The sequence below is a fragment of the Dipodomys ordii genome, unplaced genomic scaffold, assembly GCF_000151885.1.
Source record: "Dipodomys ordii isolate 6190 unplaced genomic scaffold, Dord_2.0 Scaffold146, whole genome shotgun sequence".
Lineage (NCBI taxonomy): Eukaryota > Metazoa > Chordata > Mammalia > Rodentia > Heteromyidae > Dipodomys > Dipodomys ordii.
In genome coordinates this window covers 833,236-850,395 of record NW_012267362.1, presented here as the reverse complement: position 1 = coordinate 850,395, position 17,160 = coordinate 833,236, and the positions used below count along the sequence as shown (strand labels likewise).

At 49.3% G+C, this 17,160-nt stretch overlaps 1 protein-coding gene across 1 annotated transcript in view; it reads left to right on the top strand.

Annotated features, from left to right (window-relative positions):
• Slc6a17 (solute carrier family 6 (neutral amino acid transporter), member 17) overlaps nucleotides 1–15,595 on the top strand; it is a 50,486-nt gene extending 34,891 nt beyond the window's left edge. The window contains exons 7-12 of the mRNA XM_013031872.1: nucleotides 7,575–7,816; nucleotides 8,025–8,217; nucleotides 10,381–10,573; nucleotides 11,206–11,365; nucleotides 14,348–14,510; nucleotides 14,977–15,595. Coding sequence (XP_012887326.1) covers nucleotides 7,575–7,816; nucleotides 8,025–8,217; nucleotides 10,381–10,573; nucleotides 11,206–11,365; nucleotides 14,348–14,510; nucleotides 14,977–15,345 — 1,320 coding nt within the window. The 3' untranslated portion in view covers nucleotides 15,346–15,595. The remainder of the gene's footprint in view (nucleotides 1–7,574; nucleotides 7,817–8,024; nucleotides 8,218–10,380; nucleotides 10,574–11,205; nucleotides 11,366–14,347; nucleotides 14,511–14,976) is intronic.
• Nucleotides 15,596–17,160: the final 1,565 nt, after the last annotated feature.

Here is a 17,160-nt window from a genome sequence, read left to right as displayed (position 1 = left end):
GGCAGGAAAGTCCATGAGACTCTTATCATTAAAATGATGGGAATAGAGCTGTGACTCAAGTGGTAGTGATCATTTGGAGCCCAAAAAGCTTAGGGACAGTGACCAGGCCCTGAGATCAAGTTCCAGGGCTGGCACAAAAAAAAGAAAAAGAAAAAAGAAAAGTATCATTTTACTAGGTGCTGATAGCTCACATCCATAATTCTAGTTACTCAGGAGGCTGAGATCTGAGGTTCAGAGTTCAAAGCCAGCCTGGGCAGAAAAGTTAGATTTTTACCTCCAGTTAACTAGCAAAAAGCTATGGCTCAAGTGGTGGAATGCTAGCCTTGAGCAAAAAAAGCTAAGTAAGAATTCCCTGGGGCTGGGAAGGTGGCTCAGTGGTAGAGTGCTTGCCTTGCATGCATGAGGCCCTGGGTTCGATTCCTCAGCACCACATAAGCAAAAAGAAAAAAGCTGGAAGTGGTACTGTGGTTCTAGCGGTAGAGCGCTAGCCTTAGCTGAAGGGCTAAGGGATGGCGCCCAGGCCCAGAGTTCAGGCCCCACGACCAGACCCCCCCCCCCAAAAAAAAAGAATTCCCTGGACCTGAGTTCATGCTCCAGTGCCATCATGTGAGCGTGCGCACACACACACACACACACACACACACACACACACAATCATTGAACTGAGTATATTTAAAAATCCCTAAAGAGGGAGGAGACAGACGTTACTGTGGAGGTAGCATCAGGGAGAGGCTGAGAGCCCACATGGAGCAGTTGGTCTTCAGCAGGAGGGAAAGGGCAGTCCATGCATGATGCTGGCCAGTGAGGGGCTGTCAGGAGGGGGTCTCAGCAGTGAAGGAAGTGAGGCGGCTGTCAGTGAGGATGGAGGAGGAGGTAGTGGAGATCCTCGGAAGTGAATGTGGGCTGCCATTGTGACAGAGCATGGGATAGGAGGCAGGTGCAGCACTAAAGGCCAGATGGTGTCCAGGGCGTGGGGAGCACATGGACTTCGGCTGCTTGTCCAGAACCAACCCCTCCGAGATCCAGGTTGCAGCTTCTCCTTCTCCAACTTCTCTGAGAGCAGGCTGCTTCCCACCATCTGTGAGGAGTTTTGCTTGCTTGTTTTTGCCAGTACTGGGGCTTGAACTCTGGGCCTGCACACTGTCCCTTAGCTTTTTTGCTCAAAGTTGGCACTTTACCACTTAAGCTACACCTTCACTTTGGACTCTTTACTGGTTAATTGGAGGTAAGAGTCTCATGGACTTTCCTGCCTGGTCTGGCTTTGAACTGTGGTCCTTAGATCTCAATCTTTCTGAGTAACTAGGATTACAGGCATGAGTCAATAGCACCCAGTTAAGTCAGGTGTTTTACAGTGGATGGATGGTGCTCTGATGCATACATTGGCTCACTCAAGCTTCTTGGCATTATGCCATTTCTCAGGTGGGTAAACAAGCTGTGTGGCAAGGCTGAGAGTGGGTAGAAGCAAACAGGGCAGCCTGCTTGGAGCTTGGGAACTCTGTGATCCCAGCTTAGCATACTGAGAAAGTATTTAGCCTGAGGACAAGGTGGTGTCCTAGATTCCAGGAGAGCTCCATGGACAGTTCTTATGTAGACAGTACAGTGAAAGGAATATGCATGCACACACATATGCATGTGTATATGGTAATACATATGTATATATAGGTGTTGTAGCCACATCAGTGTCTCTAGGGGCTTACATGGGGTGCTGTAGGTATGATTACATCTGGGGAAGGAAGTGGGCATCTGAGCTTCCCAAGTAAAGCATAGGAATTGACAGAACCACTACTTCTGTTAACTCTGGGCCCAGCAAGTTCCAAGGACCCAAGAATAGAGCTTAGTGGTGGAACTTTGTGTGTGTGTGTGTGTGTGTGTGTGTGTGTGTGTGTTGGTACTGGACCTTGAACTCTGAGCCAGAGTACTGTCTCTTAGATTTTTCACTCAAGGCTGGCACTCTATCATTTGAGGCACACCACCACTTTTGCCTTCTTGGTGGTTAATTGGAGATAAAAGTCTCATGGGCTTTCCTTCAGTGGGATCCTTCAAACCACGATCCTCAGATCTCAGCCTTCTGAGTAGCTAGGATTACAGGTGTGAGCCACTGACACCCAGATGGTGGAACTTCTTGACTCCCACCATTGGGGCCATGGCCTCTTGGCAAGAGGGAGGGGGCTGCCTGGCCTTGGGACTGGAAAGAACCATGTGATCTGGTTCAGATCCCAGTTCATTGATGGGGTGGAGGAAGGAAGTCAGGGGAGCTCATAGAGCTGCTGCTGTCACACAGGACCATTAGCAATCATCCTCCTTGTTTCTTGTGAAGGTGACATTGTTCTTGGGCAGTGCAAACTCGGCACGCCAGTGCCATCTGGTGTCTTATGGCCTGTCTGGCTCTGTGCAGGCAGGTGCCATAGTGGTGCTAGAGCAAGGGTGTGTGCTGCTGTCCCATCAGCTCAGCGGGGGCTCAGCAGCTGCTTGTGGATTGGGAAAGTATCTTCATGTCCATGAGTCACAGGCTGAGAAACACCTTGTTCCCTCGAGGCGAGAATGACTCAGCCACTGTGCCAAAGAACAGAAAAGAAGCCATTGCTGTTTTAGGAGTGGGAGAGGGCACTGAATAGGGAGAGGTGATTTCTCTTTCCTCTTGCAGTTGTGTCCTCATGTCTGGAAAGGATGTGGGGCACCCTGAGTCTGGACAGGGGTTCGTCTTTGGTTGGCACATTTTTGTGTTGGTAGTGAAGCTTGAACTCAGAGCCTGAGTGCTGTCCCTTGGCTTTTTTACTCAAGGCTGGCACTCTCCCACTAGAGCCACAACTCCATTTCTGGTTTTGAGTTTTGTGGGCGTTTTTCTTTGTCTAATTGGAGATAAAAGTCTCACAGACTTTTCTTCCTGGGCTGCCTTTGAACTGCGATCCTCAGATCTCAGCCTTCTGAGTAGCTAGGATTACAGGTGTGAGCCACCAGTGCCTAGCTAAGAATCTTCTAAAACTCAAAGAACATCAAGCATTCCATACTGGAGGAGCCTGGCTCAGTTTACCCCCAGATTCACACTGTGTATCTGTTCATCTCTGTCAGTGAGAGAGCCCCTCCAGTGCAGGCTGGAAGCAGGGGAACGGAGACACAATCCTTTCAAAGGACAAGTATGGCTGCAGGTGATTTAGGGAGCCTCGAAAAGGGATCTGGATCCACCAATTTCTCTCAAAAGAGTATGAAGACTGGGAATTGGGTACAATGGAGGAGGGTGAGGTTGGCCAGGTGTTAATAATTGTTGAAGCTGGGGAGTGGGTATAAGGGGAATTCATTACATTATCCTCCCAACTTTTTGGATTTTTTTACTAGTCCATTTTGTGTGCCAATACTGGGACTTGAACTCAGGTCCTGGGAACTGTCTCTTAGGTTTTTTTTTTTTTTTTTTTTTTTGCTCAAGGTTGGTGCTGTAAGCTATAGCTCTACTTCTGTCTTTTTGGTGGTCAATTGGAGGCAAGAGTCTCAGACTTTTCTTCTGGGGCTGGCTTCAAACTGAGATCCTCTTGAGTAGCTAGGATTACAAACATGAGCAATGGGTGTCAAGCTTCCATAGTTTTTTTAATGGAAGAGCAATAGTAAACAGATACAGTCTTTGGGAGGGAGGATGGTACTAGGGTTTGATCTTATAGCCTTAAGCTTATTACACTGCCTCTACCATTTGATCTAGGCCTCCATCCCACCTCCCTGTATTGGTAGAGATTTTGTTGTTGGTTTTGTTGTTGGTTTGTTTGTTTGCTTTACAAACTTTTTTTGGATAGTGTCCCTTGCTTTTAACCAGGACCTCCTACCTACAGCCTCTCAAGCAACTGTGACTTTCGGCATGCACCATGAAGCCTGGAAATAATAGATACAATCTTAAAATACAGTGAAACAATTTTGTTTTTGTCTAATATCATAGTATATCCCACTGTCCTGAGGAGGTCTCCAAGCTGTGCTGATAAGTTTGGGACTATGATGTCTTACTGGAATGGCTGCCTTGCTTATGAAATGGCCTTTGAATGGCCACCAGGAATTTACACCCTTATTTAATGGTAGGGAGTTGCGAGAGTCCTAAGGACAGTATGTATTTGGGTCTCACAATCCGAACCTTTTTGTAAAATCTGAGCTAATGTCTTGTTGGTTTATTTTTGAAGCAGGGCTCTCCTTAGGTCATTAGGCCAGTTTAGGCTGGCCTCAAACTCCTACCTCAGCCTCTGGAGTGCTTGGATTACATATGTGTATGGCTTATGGTAATGGTTAATGTAAATTACAAATATAATAATTACAAAAAAGTGAGGGAGGAAAAGAAGAGAGGAATCAGCATTAAAATAGCAATGCTTAGCCAGGTGTAGTGGCTCATGCCTGCAATACCAGTTACTCTGGAGGCTGAGATCTGAGAATCACAGGTTGAAGCCAGCCTGGGCAAGAAAAGTCTCTGAAACTCTCATTTCCAATTAGTTACCAAAAAGCTGGGACTGTAGCTGGGGCTCAAGTGGTAGAGTGCTAGCCTTGAGCAAAAAGAAAAAACTTAGGGACACAATGCCAAGGCCCAGAGTTCAAGCCCCACGACCAAAAAACAAAAACAAAAATACTAAGGCACAGCACCCAGGCCCTGAGTTCAAGCCCCATGACCACCACAAATAAAAAAGCTATTTTTACAAAGCAGAAGTTTTGAAGTCCCAAGAATCTGCCTTAGAAGATGATATCTTAGCCCCAAAAGGCAGATCCAACCTCAAAGTCCCTTGTCTAGTCCTTCCTGAAGGCACAAGGTCAGCTTTTGTCTGTCTGTCTTTCTGTCTGTCTGTTTCAGAGCTCTTCTACATATCAGGCACTGTTCACACAGGTGTGAATAGAAGTTTGCACTTCTGGAAGGATGACAGTCATGGCTAGAGCCATGACAGCCCAAAGCCTAGCTCTGTAACCAGCAATCAGAATAAGCCTCAAAGAGGGCTCTTTGAGCTAGGTTTTGAGAAATAAATAGGAGTTCACCAGGAAGTGAGCAGGAGGAAGGGAATGCAAGGCAGAGGGAACTGCCATGACCAAGGTGAGAGGCATGAAAGGCCCTGGTGCTTTGTTGAGAGTGGTAAGGTGGACAGGGATTTGCAAAAGTCAGAGGAGAGCCATTGAGGATTTTCATCACTCATGAGACATGACCAGAGCATGTCCACTTAAACATGCCTGCTCTCACAAAGTCCTGTACTTCTCCTTTCTTTTCTGGCTCTCACAGACTGCCCATAACCCTGCCAGGCCTGGATCGAGCCAGAGGGAAGTAGCCAGGCTCCACAGCTTGGTTGGGAGGGCTGTCATGATGCGTAGACAGTAGGACACCATGCAGGCCAGCAAGCCTGTCAGGTGGATGTACCATCCACCTTTCCTGTTGCTTTTTGGGAGAATCATTTTATTTTGTGCCAATACTGAGGCTTGAACTCAGGGCCTGGGTGTCTGTCCTTTAGCTTTTTCATTCAAGGATAATATGTTCTATCACTTGAGCCACAGCTCCACTTCCATATTTTTGCTAGTTAATTGGAGAGTCTCAGACTTTCCTGCTCAGGCTGGCTTCAAACCCTGATCCTTAGATCTCAGCTTCCTGAGTAGCTAGGATTGTAGGTATGAGCTGCTGGTGCTTGGCTAGACCTCTCACTTCTAAACACCCACCTGACTGCTGATGTCCTCTCTCAGCGCTGGTCTCTGGGCCGTCCTGGCCTTCCTCAATCAGACTCTCCCTGAGTTTTCTTCCTGCCCAATTCTCCCACTTCCTGGCAGGAGGTTCTTCCCCTTCCCTGTGGGAAACATTGCGGGTGGATTTGCCCGGGGCCAGCCTCTCCTCACTTCCTAACCTCAGCCCTAGCTTTACCTCCTTCCAGGAAGCTGCTACTCCCAGCCTCTTCCTCCAGCTCTGCTGTCTCCTCTAAATTCCAGATTCTCTGCCCAACTGCCTACCTGACATCTCCTCCCTCTGAAAGGCGCCGTGTCGAGCTCTCGTCTTGATCTGCCCTGTCCAACCGTGCTAACACGTTCCTCTTCCTCTGCTCCCACTGCCATGCATTCAACATAAAAGCCAGAAACATGACCCCACCTGCACCACTCTAGCTGTACCCCTCAGCCGTACCATCTGACTTGTAGTGTCTCCCCTCTATGCCTCTCCTGCACCATCTCACCTGCACCATCTTACTTGTGTGCTTCACCTACGCCATGTCACCTGTGCATCTCCTGTGTCCCACCACACCTGCACATCCCAGCTGTATCCTGGTACCATCTCATCTGCATTCCCCCACCTGTCCTCACGCTTCCTCCCTGGCCACTTCCACTCCCCTTTACCCAGCATCCTCTCTCCTACCTCGATCGCCTATTCACATTGGTTTCTCTGCCCCTACTGCTACCTGTCAGATCTCAGCGCCAGGATCCCTTCCCTGGGGAAGGGTTGGCCGCCTCCTGACTTTCTTGCATCCCCCATTACAGGTGCTCAGAACATTGAGTGTCTGGCTGCCACAGCCCTTTGTCATGTTTGCAATTTAGCATTGCTTGATGAGATCATTTGAGCAATGCTCACCTCTCCTACTAGAAATAAACTCCAGAAGTGCTGGAACCTTGCCTCAAGGAACAAACAGTAAAAGATAAACAGATACGGAAAGGGCTTTGGAAATTGTGTCGTGCCGTGCAAATGCTGTGATGGCTTGGCCTTTGTAAGGTCTGAAGACATGGTGCTAGGGCAGGGGCTGCTTCTGTCCAGAGGGATGTGTGTGTGTGTAGGGGGTGTCAGTTATGTGATTTGAAGTGTGTAGATTTGTGTGGCTTCTTTTGGGGTGAAAGGAAAGATTGAGCAGGGAGAACGAAGCAAAAGGTGGGGTTTGTTCTATTTGGGATGGAGGGAAGGTCATATAGAGACATTGGTGTTCCCAGTTCACTCATCCTGTTGTACAGGCTGTTGACTACATGACTCTAGAAGGTACCACTCACACCCTAATCTAAGAGAATGTCACTCCCTAGACTTGTGCAGGATACAATTGATCTTGGTCATGTTCCTTTGTCTGACAGCTCCATGGTAAGGAATGACAGCAGCTAAAATGAACAGAATTTACTATGCAAGCACTTGGCATTCGTTTTTTATTTTACTAGGACCTCACATCAATCCTCTGAAATTGACATCTGTGTTTTGCACTTGGGGAAACTAAGGCTCAGATGAATTAGGTGGGTGGTCCTGGGTCATTCAGCCCAGGACATTCTTATTATGATGCCAGTCTCCATTGAGGGTGTGAGGAAAAGGGGTATAGGGAACCCCAAAATACTTGATTATAACTTTTTTTTCTTGTCTGGGGTTTGAACTTAGGGCCTGGATGCTATCCGTTAACTTTTTTCCTCAAGGCTGGTGCTCTACCACTTGAGCCACAGCTCTACTTCTGACTCTTTGGTGGTTGGTCTCCCAGACTTTCCTGCCTAGGCCTGCTTTGAGCTGAGATCCTCAGCTGAGCCCCCTGAATAGTCAGGCTTATAGGCCTGAGCAACCAGTGCTGAGCTCTGAGTATAATAATTGTTTCCATGTGTGTCTCTTTCCCCGTCATGGCTCTCTCCCACAGTTGGACAAGATGCTGGACCCACAGGTATGGCGAGAAGCAGCTACTCAGGTCTTCTTCGCCCTGGGACTGGGCTTCGGTGGTGTCATCGCCTTCTCCAGCTACAACAAGCAGGACAATAACTGCCACTTTGACGCTGCCCTGGTGTCCTTCATCAATTTCTTCACTTCAGTGTTGGCTACGCTGGTGGTGTTTGCTGTGCTGGGCTTCAAGGCCAACATCATGAACGAGAAGTGTGTGGTCGAGTAGGTGGCCTGTCCTCTCTGGTCCCTCCCTCCCCAGCCTACCTCATCAGGAGTGGGCGGGTGGGCTGTGTGGGGCAAGAGGCCTGGCATTAGGAAAGCATCATGTATCCCCAGCGCTGGCCCACAGGGCAGGCTCAGAGGTGTGGCCCATGGGGTCCTGCCTGTGTGCCTGCCTTCTTACCCAACCCTCTCCCCCATTGTGCTGTAGGAATGCAGAGAAAATCCTTGGGTACCTCAACTCCAATGTCCTAAGCCGGGACCTCATTCCACCTCATGTCAACTTCTCCCACCTGACCACCAAGGACTACATGGAGATGTACAACGTCATCATGACTGTAAAGGAAGAGCACTTCTCAGATCTGGGCCTGGATGCGTGCCTCCTGGAGGATGAGCTGAACAAGGTAGGAGGCAGGCTCTTCTACCCAGGACAGGCAGGAGCCCAGAGACAGGGTAGCTGGAGCTTGGCTTCAGAAAACCCATAGGGACTCACTAGTTTATGTCATGAGAAGGACCCTCTATGAGCTCACACAGAGAGAGAATGAGGATGTGTCAGCAGAAGCCCTTGCCATGAAGTAGCTTAAGACTAGACCAGGGGCCAAGGCAGGCCTATCCATCTCAGAGACAGTCAGTGTGAGTAACTTCCCTATTAATTGAGGGGACTTGTGTAGTGTCTGGTCCTGATATATATATATATATATATATATATATATATATATATATATATATATATAATCACTGCTCATGATGCATGAGGCACGGGTTTGTGTTCCTGTCTGTCCTTTGTGCTCCAGCTCCAGGTCTAGGAGGTGAACATTAATATCATCCCTTGGTTTTAGCCATGAGTAGCCTATAGGTAGGAGTTTGGTCAAGATCTCACAGCTACTAAGTGGACAAATACAAAGATGAATTAGACAAAGCATCCACTAGTGGCTCACACCTGTCATCCTAGCTACTCAGGAGGCTGAGATCTGAGGCTCGCGGTTCAGTGCCAGCCTGGGTAAGAAAGTCTGTGAGAATCTTATCTCCGGTTAACCCTGAAAACTTGGAAGTATTGCTGTGACTCAAGTGGTAGAGTGCTAGCCTTGAGCAAAAGAAGCTCAGGGATAGCACCTAGGCCCTGAGTTCAAGCACAGGGACTGTCACCAAAAATGAAAATTAAAAACAAAATGAGGGCTGGATATGTGGCTTAGTGGTAGAGTGCTTGCCTAGCATGCATGAAGCCCTGGGTTCGATTCCTCAGTACCACATAAACAGAAAAAGCTGGAAGTGACGCTGTGGCTCAAGTGGTAGAGTGCTAGCTTTGAGCACAGAGAGGCTCAGGAACAGTGCCCAGGCCCTAAGTTCAAGCTCCAGGATTGGTGAAAAATGACTGTTCAGTCAAATTATATGGGTAACAGGATAGAGAAACCCACAGGGTCCTACTTGTAGCAGGCTCCCATAGCTTGGCCCAACCTTGCCCTTCTTTATGGGACTAGAAGCTTCTCTAAGCAATGTCTGAGCTCCATTAAACAGAAGGAGCCACTTCCCACATCCTTGACCCTTCCTAGGTGATCAAGACCAAAGGAGCCAGGCACTGGTGGCTCACTCCTGTAAGCCTAGCTACTCAGGAAGCTAGAATCTGAGGATCACAGGTTGAAGCCAGCCCAGGCAGAATAATTTGAGACACTCATATCTCCAGTTAACCAGCAAAAAAGCTGCGAGTGGAGGTGTAGCTCAAGTGGTAGAGTACCAGCCTTGAATGAGAAAGCCAAGGGCAAGCTCAAGGTCCTGAGTTCAAGCTTCAGTACTGGTACAGAAAATGAAAATAGCTAAGGTGCTCAATTTGGGAATCCATCGCCTGGGTTCTTCCCAACAGCATTAAAAACCTCTCCTTTCTGTGTTCCATAAACATTCCGCACCCTCTTTGGGATGGCCTGCTCCTCTGAGTAAAACTAGAATTATAGCAGATTTTTCATATACTACAACCTTGATCAAATCCAATTGGCAGGAATTACATGCTCAGACGGAGGTGTGTGTTCCCTCGAAATCACAGGAGAACGTGTAAGGCAGTGAGTGTGTGCTGTGGCCTCGTGCCCTGGAAGCAGGACCCAAGCATTCAAGCTGTTCTTGAGCTATCTGGTGGCTTAATTAAGCCCTAGACCAGCTTCACCAAAGACCAATCAAATCGCTGTGATGGAGCGCTAAAAGCTGCTACAGGGCAACTGTCCGAATGTCAGATGTTGGATGGCCAGCAAGGTTGGAGCAATCAAGGAAGACATCTTAGAAGAAGTGGTTGTGCTGGGCATTTCTAGACATGAGCCTCTTCCCTTGAATCCCCAAGGTCTCCGTACCACCTGTGGATCCTAGACCCCTGCAGGGGAATTCCTGGTACTTCTATTCTACCTGGAGATTCCAGTGCCTCGGGATTCCCAACCAACAGGCTGAGATCCAATCAATGGGATCCAGGTTTGGGGCGGGGGGACAGAGAGCAATGATTCCTAAAAGCCCCAAGGGCAGAGGGAAGGAAGCAGGGGCTTCCGGGGTGTGGGCGGGCCTTGAACCTTCACTCTCCACTCTACCCTCAGTCTGTACAGGGCACAGGCCTGGCCTTCATCGCCTTCACGGAGGCCATGACACACTTCCCTGCCTCTCCATTCTGGTCTGTCATGTTCTTCCTGATGCTCATCAACCTGGGTCTGGGCAGCATGATCGGAACCATGGCGGGCATCACCACGCCCATCATCGACACCTTCAAGGTGCCCAAGGAGATGTTCACAGGTAAGACCTGTGGCTGCCCACGTACCGGACAGTCAGGTGGACTGGGGAAATATCAGGTTCTCCCTGGGCTGTGCCTTCTCTCTGGGGATACAGCTGGGACCTATCTGTGAGCCTGGGCCACAGCCGGAAGGAAAAATCTGGAAACTGGAGTCAAACCCGAGTCAGGAGGTGGCCTATTTCTTGGGTTCACTTGCCCTTCTGGCTGAGGCCCTGTTGGCTCATCTTGGGCAGGGCTCAGCACCGGCTCACACCCTGCTCCACCCTCTTAGCTCCAGCCCCAGTTCCTTTGGACCCTGGACCCTGCTAAGTATATCTCGGGTCCCATGCAGAACTCCTTCCCACTGTTACCCTCAGGCAGGGAGTACCTTATGGTTCTCAATGAGGAAACGGAGGTAGAGACAGAGATCCAGCGAATCATTTCAGTTCAATGGCGTAATTAAGTGGAATTGAGCCAGGGATGAGGGAGATAGGAGAATCTGGGCCTTCTTTAAGAATCCCTCCTACCCAGAAGGGGGGCTCAGAACCCCAGCATTGAGCATCCTCCAGTAGAGCTGTCCCCAAGGGAGCGGGAATGCTAGCCTCTTGCCCACCCTGCACCTTTGCCCCCACACCGGCCTCCCGGCTCTCTGTAGTGGGCTGCTGTGTCTTTGCATTCTTCGTGGGGCTGTTGTTCGTCCAGCGCTCCGGAAACTACTTTGTCACCATGTTCGATGACTACTCGGCCACCCTGCCACTCACCGTCATCGTCATCCTTGAGAACATTGCTGTGGCCTGGATCTATGGAACCAAGAAGTAAGGGAGACACGGGGAGAGGCATGGGGGAGGGGGGGAAGGAGAAAGGAAGCAGGAGGCAGGAGGCAGGCTTAGTCTCACATGACTTCCTGGAGGGTCCTGTATTCTAGACCTGCTTGTGAATGGAGCAACAGACCATAGACTCTGGGAAACTGAAGCCTAGAAAGAGGGAATGACTGACATAAGCCATTAGCTAGTAAAAGAAATGTGCTGAGGATCTATGAGTCCTGGGTTCAAGTCTACTCCCAGCCTAAATTGCCTTAAAAAACCTTGGCCTCTGTCCTAGGTACCAACTCTCCAGAATCCAGTTCAACTTGCCCTCAAGAACTTATGGAGTAGCCGGGCACCAGTGGCTCATGCCTATAATCCTAGCTACTCAGGAGGCTGAGATTTGAGGATGGTGGTTCAAAGCCAGCCTAGGTAGAAAAGTCAGTGAGACTCTTATCTCCAATAAACTACCAAAAAATGCCAGAAATGGAGCTGTGGTTCGGGCAATAGAGAGAGTGCTAGCCTTCAGAAAAACAACAAAAACAACAAACTCAGGGGCAGCACCCAGGCTCTGAGTTCAAGTCCAGGACCACCATAAGTAAATAGTAAAAATAACTAACGAACTAACTTGTAAATCTCAGTGGCTATGATTTCCAAGGGTGGTTTGGGCCCAAGTTTGGAGTCAGGCAGGGTAAGATATTCAGTGATGAGGTCTGGTAAGGATGGGTCTGGTCTCATGGCCTGATCTGAGGACGGACTTCACTTACCATCAGTGCTCAGCCTTGTCCCCCCTGTTCCCACAAAGCTCTTTCTACCAACGCAGCTCAGCTCAGCATTGTCTGTGGCCACTCTTTCCTTGTTCTCAGCAATGACTGGGACTTCCAGTGACCCCTCAACCCTGACACTTCCTAGATAGTCTTGGAATTGGGCTATTCTCACAGGAGTCACTTGCATATGAAAAGGGGGACCCCCTGTGTCTGCCCTGTGAACCAGGGCTGGAAGACACTGCTAGAAGGATTCTAACTCTGGGTGCAAATGGACCCTACCTGGTGCCATTCCCATTCTCAGTATATCTTTTTTTTAAAGGTGTGTGCTAATACTAGGACTTGAACTCAGGGCCTGGACACTGTCCTTCAGGTTTTTTCTGCTCAAGGCTGGCATTCTACCACTTAAGCCACAGCTCCACTTCCAGTTTTTTGTTGGTTAACTGGAGATAAGAATCTCATACACTTTTCTGCCTAGGCTGGCTTTGAACCATGACCCTTGGATCTTAGCCCCCTGAATAGCTAGGATTGCAGGTGTGAGGCACTGGTATCTTGCAGAGGATCATTTTAATGTGTTTTGTGATAGGTCAGCAGGCTTGAACTAAGAACCTGGACATTGTCCCTGAGCATTTGTGCTCAAAGCTAGTGCTCTACCACTTTGAGCCACAGCTCCACTTTCCATTTTCTGGTGGTTAATTGGAGATAAGTCTCAGACTTTCCTGTCTGGGATGACTTTGAACTGCAATCCTCAGATCTCAGCTTCCTGAGTCACTAGGATTACAGATGTGAGCCACCAGCACCTGGCAACAGTATCGTTTTCATTGATTGTTTAGTGGTACTGAGGCTTTAACTCATGAGTTTGCATTTTCAAGGAAAGTGCTCTACCTCTTCAGCCCCACCTTCAGCCCAGAATATCATTTCTAAATGCATAACATAAAATATATAGGATTTTATAGGAAAGTAATCACATAAAAAACTATTGTTTAATATGCAGAATAATAAAGCACGTTTACTTTATTTTTATTGCCTTAAGTTATAAGATCTGTTTGTGGATCTAGTACCAAACATGATTTCAAAGAAGTGATGAATATGAATGTTTTAGATACCTTCAATAACTATCAGGCAGTATGAAAATACGTGATTTCATCTATTGGTGACCGAGTTCTATCTATCTTTAACACTCATGATTGCTTACATTTGTAATAGACTGAATTGCCTGATTTCAGGTAGTGTAATTTAGGGGAAGATGAGTGTTGTATGCTTTATGACCTACCTGCCTCTTGCGATTCTTAGCAATTCTAGACCTTGAGGTGAGAAAACTGGATGCTAAGAAGGTGCACCGCTGTATCTTCTCCAGTAGGGGGAGTCAAGAGCCATGCAGCATGTGCTCCAGTGAACACAAATTCTCTAGTGCCCTTACCCATCCTCCACCCAGGGCAGGTCTGACGGGCTGTATCAAATCCTTGGGTGGAATATGGTTCCAGGTAGAGCAGAGCCTCCAAGAGTCCACCCAGGCCTCACACTATGAGCATTGAAGGTGAGGCCTACAAAAACGCCTGGGAGGAGCCAAGGCAGCTGGTTCACACATATAAACCTAGGTGCTCAGAAGGCTGAAATCTGAGGACTGAGGTTTGGAGCCAGCCCAGGCAGGAAAATCTGAGAAACTTTTATCTCCAATTAATCACTAAAAAAAAAAAAAGGTGTGGCTTAAGTGGTACTTCATCAGTCTTGAGTGAAAAGATAAGGGATCATGCTCAGGTCCTGAGTTCAAGCCCCAGTACTGGCACAATAAAACAAAACAAAACAAAATGTAAAGTATAGTAGCATGTCAGCCTTGAAGGAAAAACCTAGAAAGGGTACTGGTGGCTTATATTTGTAATCCTATCTACCTGAAAGGACTGAGATCTAAGGATCATAGTTCAAAGCCAGCCCAGGCAGGAAGGTTTGTGAAACTTATTTCTAATTAATCAGCAAAAAAAGCCAGAAATGCAGGCGTGGCTCAAGTGGTAGAGTGTCAGACTTGAGTGAAAAAGCCAAGTAGGAGTAGAAGCCCCTGAGTTCAAGCCCCCAATATGGGCACAAAATAAGAATAGACTGGAATAGCCTAGGAGAATAAAATCGAATGGCATAGAAAAGCCTAGAAGGAACTAGTCAATGAAGGCTTTTTAGTAGAGGTGGCCGGGGGTCAGGGGGGCGTGGTGGTAAAGGTGCCCTCTGCTATGCCTGGCAGGTTCATGCAGGAACTGACGGAGATGCTGGGGTTCCAACCCTACCGCTTCTATTTCTACATGTGGAAGTTTGTGTCTCCCCTATGCATGGCTGTGCTCACCACAGCCAGTATCATCCAGCTGGGGGTCACACCCCCAGGCTACAGTGCTTGGATCAAGGAGGAGGTAAGTGGTGGGGACTAGAGATCTCAGAGGCATGGACACCTTCTCAGGCCTTTAATACAACAGGATATACCTTTATGGAGCAGAAACTCTGTGCTAGGCCCTGTCAGGGGCTGTGCATACCAAGCCTGTCATCTGTACATTCACCCTGAGCAATGGCCTGATCCCTACGGCACAGATGGGGAAACTGAGGCTCACTACAGGTCTTTCAAACCCTTAGTTTCTCTCCATGTCTATGGAGATGACTGAGATAGCTAAACCAAGATGAGGGTGAGTTCAAGTCCAGTAGTGCCCCAGAGCCACTGACCTGCTGATGCCTGGTTAGGGTGATAGGAGGGGAGAGGAGTGGCAGATCGTGGTTGAGGGCAGGAAGAGGGCTGTCTTGCAGACCTGGTTGAGGTGGGGGGTGGCAGGGAAGTGTTTGCCATCACTGTACCGGCAGCAGCCCTTACCACTCAATCACCCTCAGGCTGCAGAGCGCTACCTGTATTTCCCTAACTGGGCCATGGCTCTCCTGGTCACCCTCATCGTCGTGGCAACCCTGCCCATCCCTGTGGTGTTCATCCTGCGACATTTCCACCTGCTGTCCGATGGCTCCAACACCCTCTCCGTGTCCTACAAGAAGGGCCGCATGATGAAGGACATCTCAAACCTGGAAGAGAACGACGAGACCCGCTTTATCCTCAGCAAGGTGCCCAGCGAGGCGCCCTCCCCCATGCCTACCCACCGCTCCTATCTGGGACCCGGCAGCACATCACCCCTAGACACCAGCGGCAACCCCAACGGACGCTATGGAAGCGGCTACCTCCTGGCCAGCACCCCTGAGTCAGAGCTGTGACCACTGCCCCCAACCAGTCCATTTCCCCCCCCATGCCCACCCATCCTGCCCATTTGTCTGGGCCTGCTCTCTTCCTCCATGGTGGCCATCAGGTCCAGGCCAGGCCCTCTGCCAAGGACAGAGGGTCTAGCTTGCTCATTCTCGACCCTAGTCCCAGCACTCTGCTCCCTTGGTTTGAGCAGGGAGGCTGGGGACAACTCTATCCCCTACTTCTTACCCTTGAGAACCTCTCACCAAATTGCAGCCATGTCTGGATTCCCAATAGGGAATCCTCCTGTAACCTGCCACCCGCAGTTTTGAGGTCTGAGGACTGGTCCCCTCATGTGGTCACATGATCATGGGAAGAGGCACCAGCCAACCCAGACTGGGCGGCTTCTGAGCCAGGAGGCTGCCTTGGTGATCCGGGGGGAACCCATGTGCCAGGACTCAGGGCTCAGACTTGGTAGGAGGTATACAGAAGCTTCTTAACTCTGTCTGGTGGGGTAGGTGTAACCCTTTGGCTTGAGCATCCATCTTGGCTGCCGAGAGGCCTCCTTGGCCTCCTGGCTTTAGCTGGAATCTTTGGGGGTTATTGCTCTTATTGAGGTGGCTAGAGTATGTTCCTTCATCCCACCTAGAAAGACAACAACTAGGCCCAGAACCTTCCCACCTAGATTAGGGTTCAGCCATCTCCTGGTCCCCTTCCACCCAGCCTGGACCCCCAGCCTGGTGGCCTTTGCCTCTTTCCTCAAGAGAGAAGGGGACCAGAGCACAACTTGACAGTTTCCAGCACAATCTCGATGGTTTGGAGCACAATTGAAGCACACTCCCCCCTCCCCCGACCTGGGGCCTCATTTTTCCTCTCGTGGCGGATTCTCCCTTAGAAGTTCAGGGGCTCTTAACCAGGAAAACTTGTTTCTGGGGGGAGACAGGTCATTTTGGCGCTCCTCTGGGCTGCCATTCACTCTCCCTGTGGCACACACACACATCTTGTGCAAACACCCTGGAAAGCTTTCCCAAGCCTCCCTGGCCTGTGGTGGGCTGTATCACATACAGTGCTACAAGACAGAGCCTCTGTCCTGCAGGAGGCTGAAGCAAATGGCAGGATCCCCCAGCCGCCATGTTCAAGACTTCCCCCCCCCCCCGAGTATTCTCAGAGTACAGGACCTGACTGGAGAATAAGTGTCCGTGGATGGATGGATGGATGGATGGATGGATGGATGGAAGACATGTTCCATCTTTGAGAGTTCTGGTTTGCAGGGAAGAAATAGGTCTGGGACACCTTCATGGAGGGTCCTGAGTCATTTTAGTGACACCCCCCCCCCACCAACTGCTCTCAGGACTAGGAGGAACAGAGCAGGCTCAGGTCCCCCCTTTAGCCATGGGTCCTCTGGTTACCCCCCTTCTTAGGTGGGGGAGAGGGGCATTTCCCCCAACCAGCCCTCCCTCACACCTCTCATTTCTAGCTCTCCCAATCCCACCTATCCCAGCGTTTGAGAGGAGCCCAGATCTTCCAAAGGGATGAGCTTTGGGGGGTACAGAGACCTACCATCAACACGCCCCCCCCTCACCTAACAATACCTTCTACCGGGCTCCATGCCTAGCCCTAAGCAGAATTAGCAGCAGGAAAACCAGGCCCCAGGAGAAGACTTCCCTATCTACCCTCTTCTCTCTATGCTATTTCTATTGTACATTCAATCTGTATATGTGGGTGTAAATGCTGTGAAATGACAAACCCAATATTATACTGTGGCTGGTGGACTATTTTCATCCTCAGTGCTGTACAGATCTATTTTCATTGTATATTTGATATATTTTTAATTTTGTAGCGTGGCT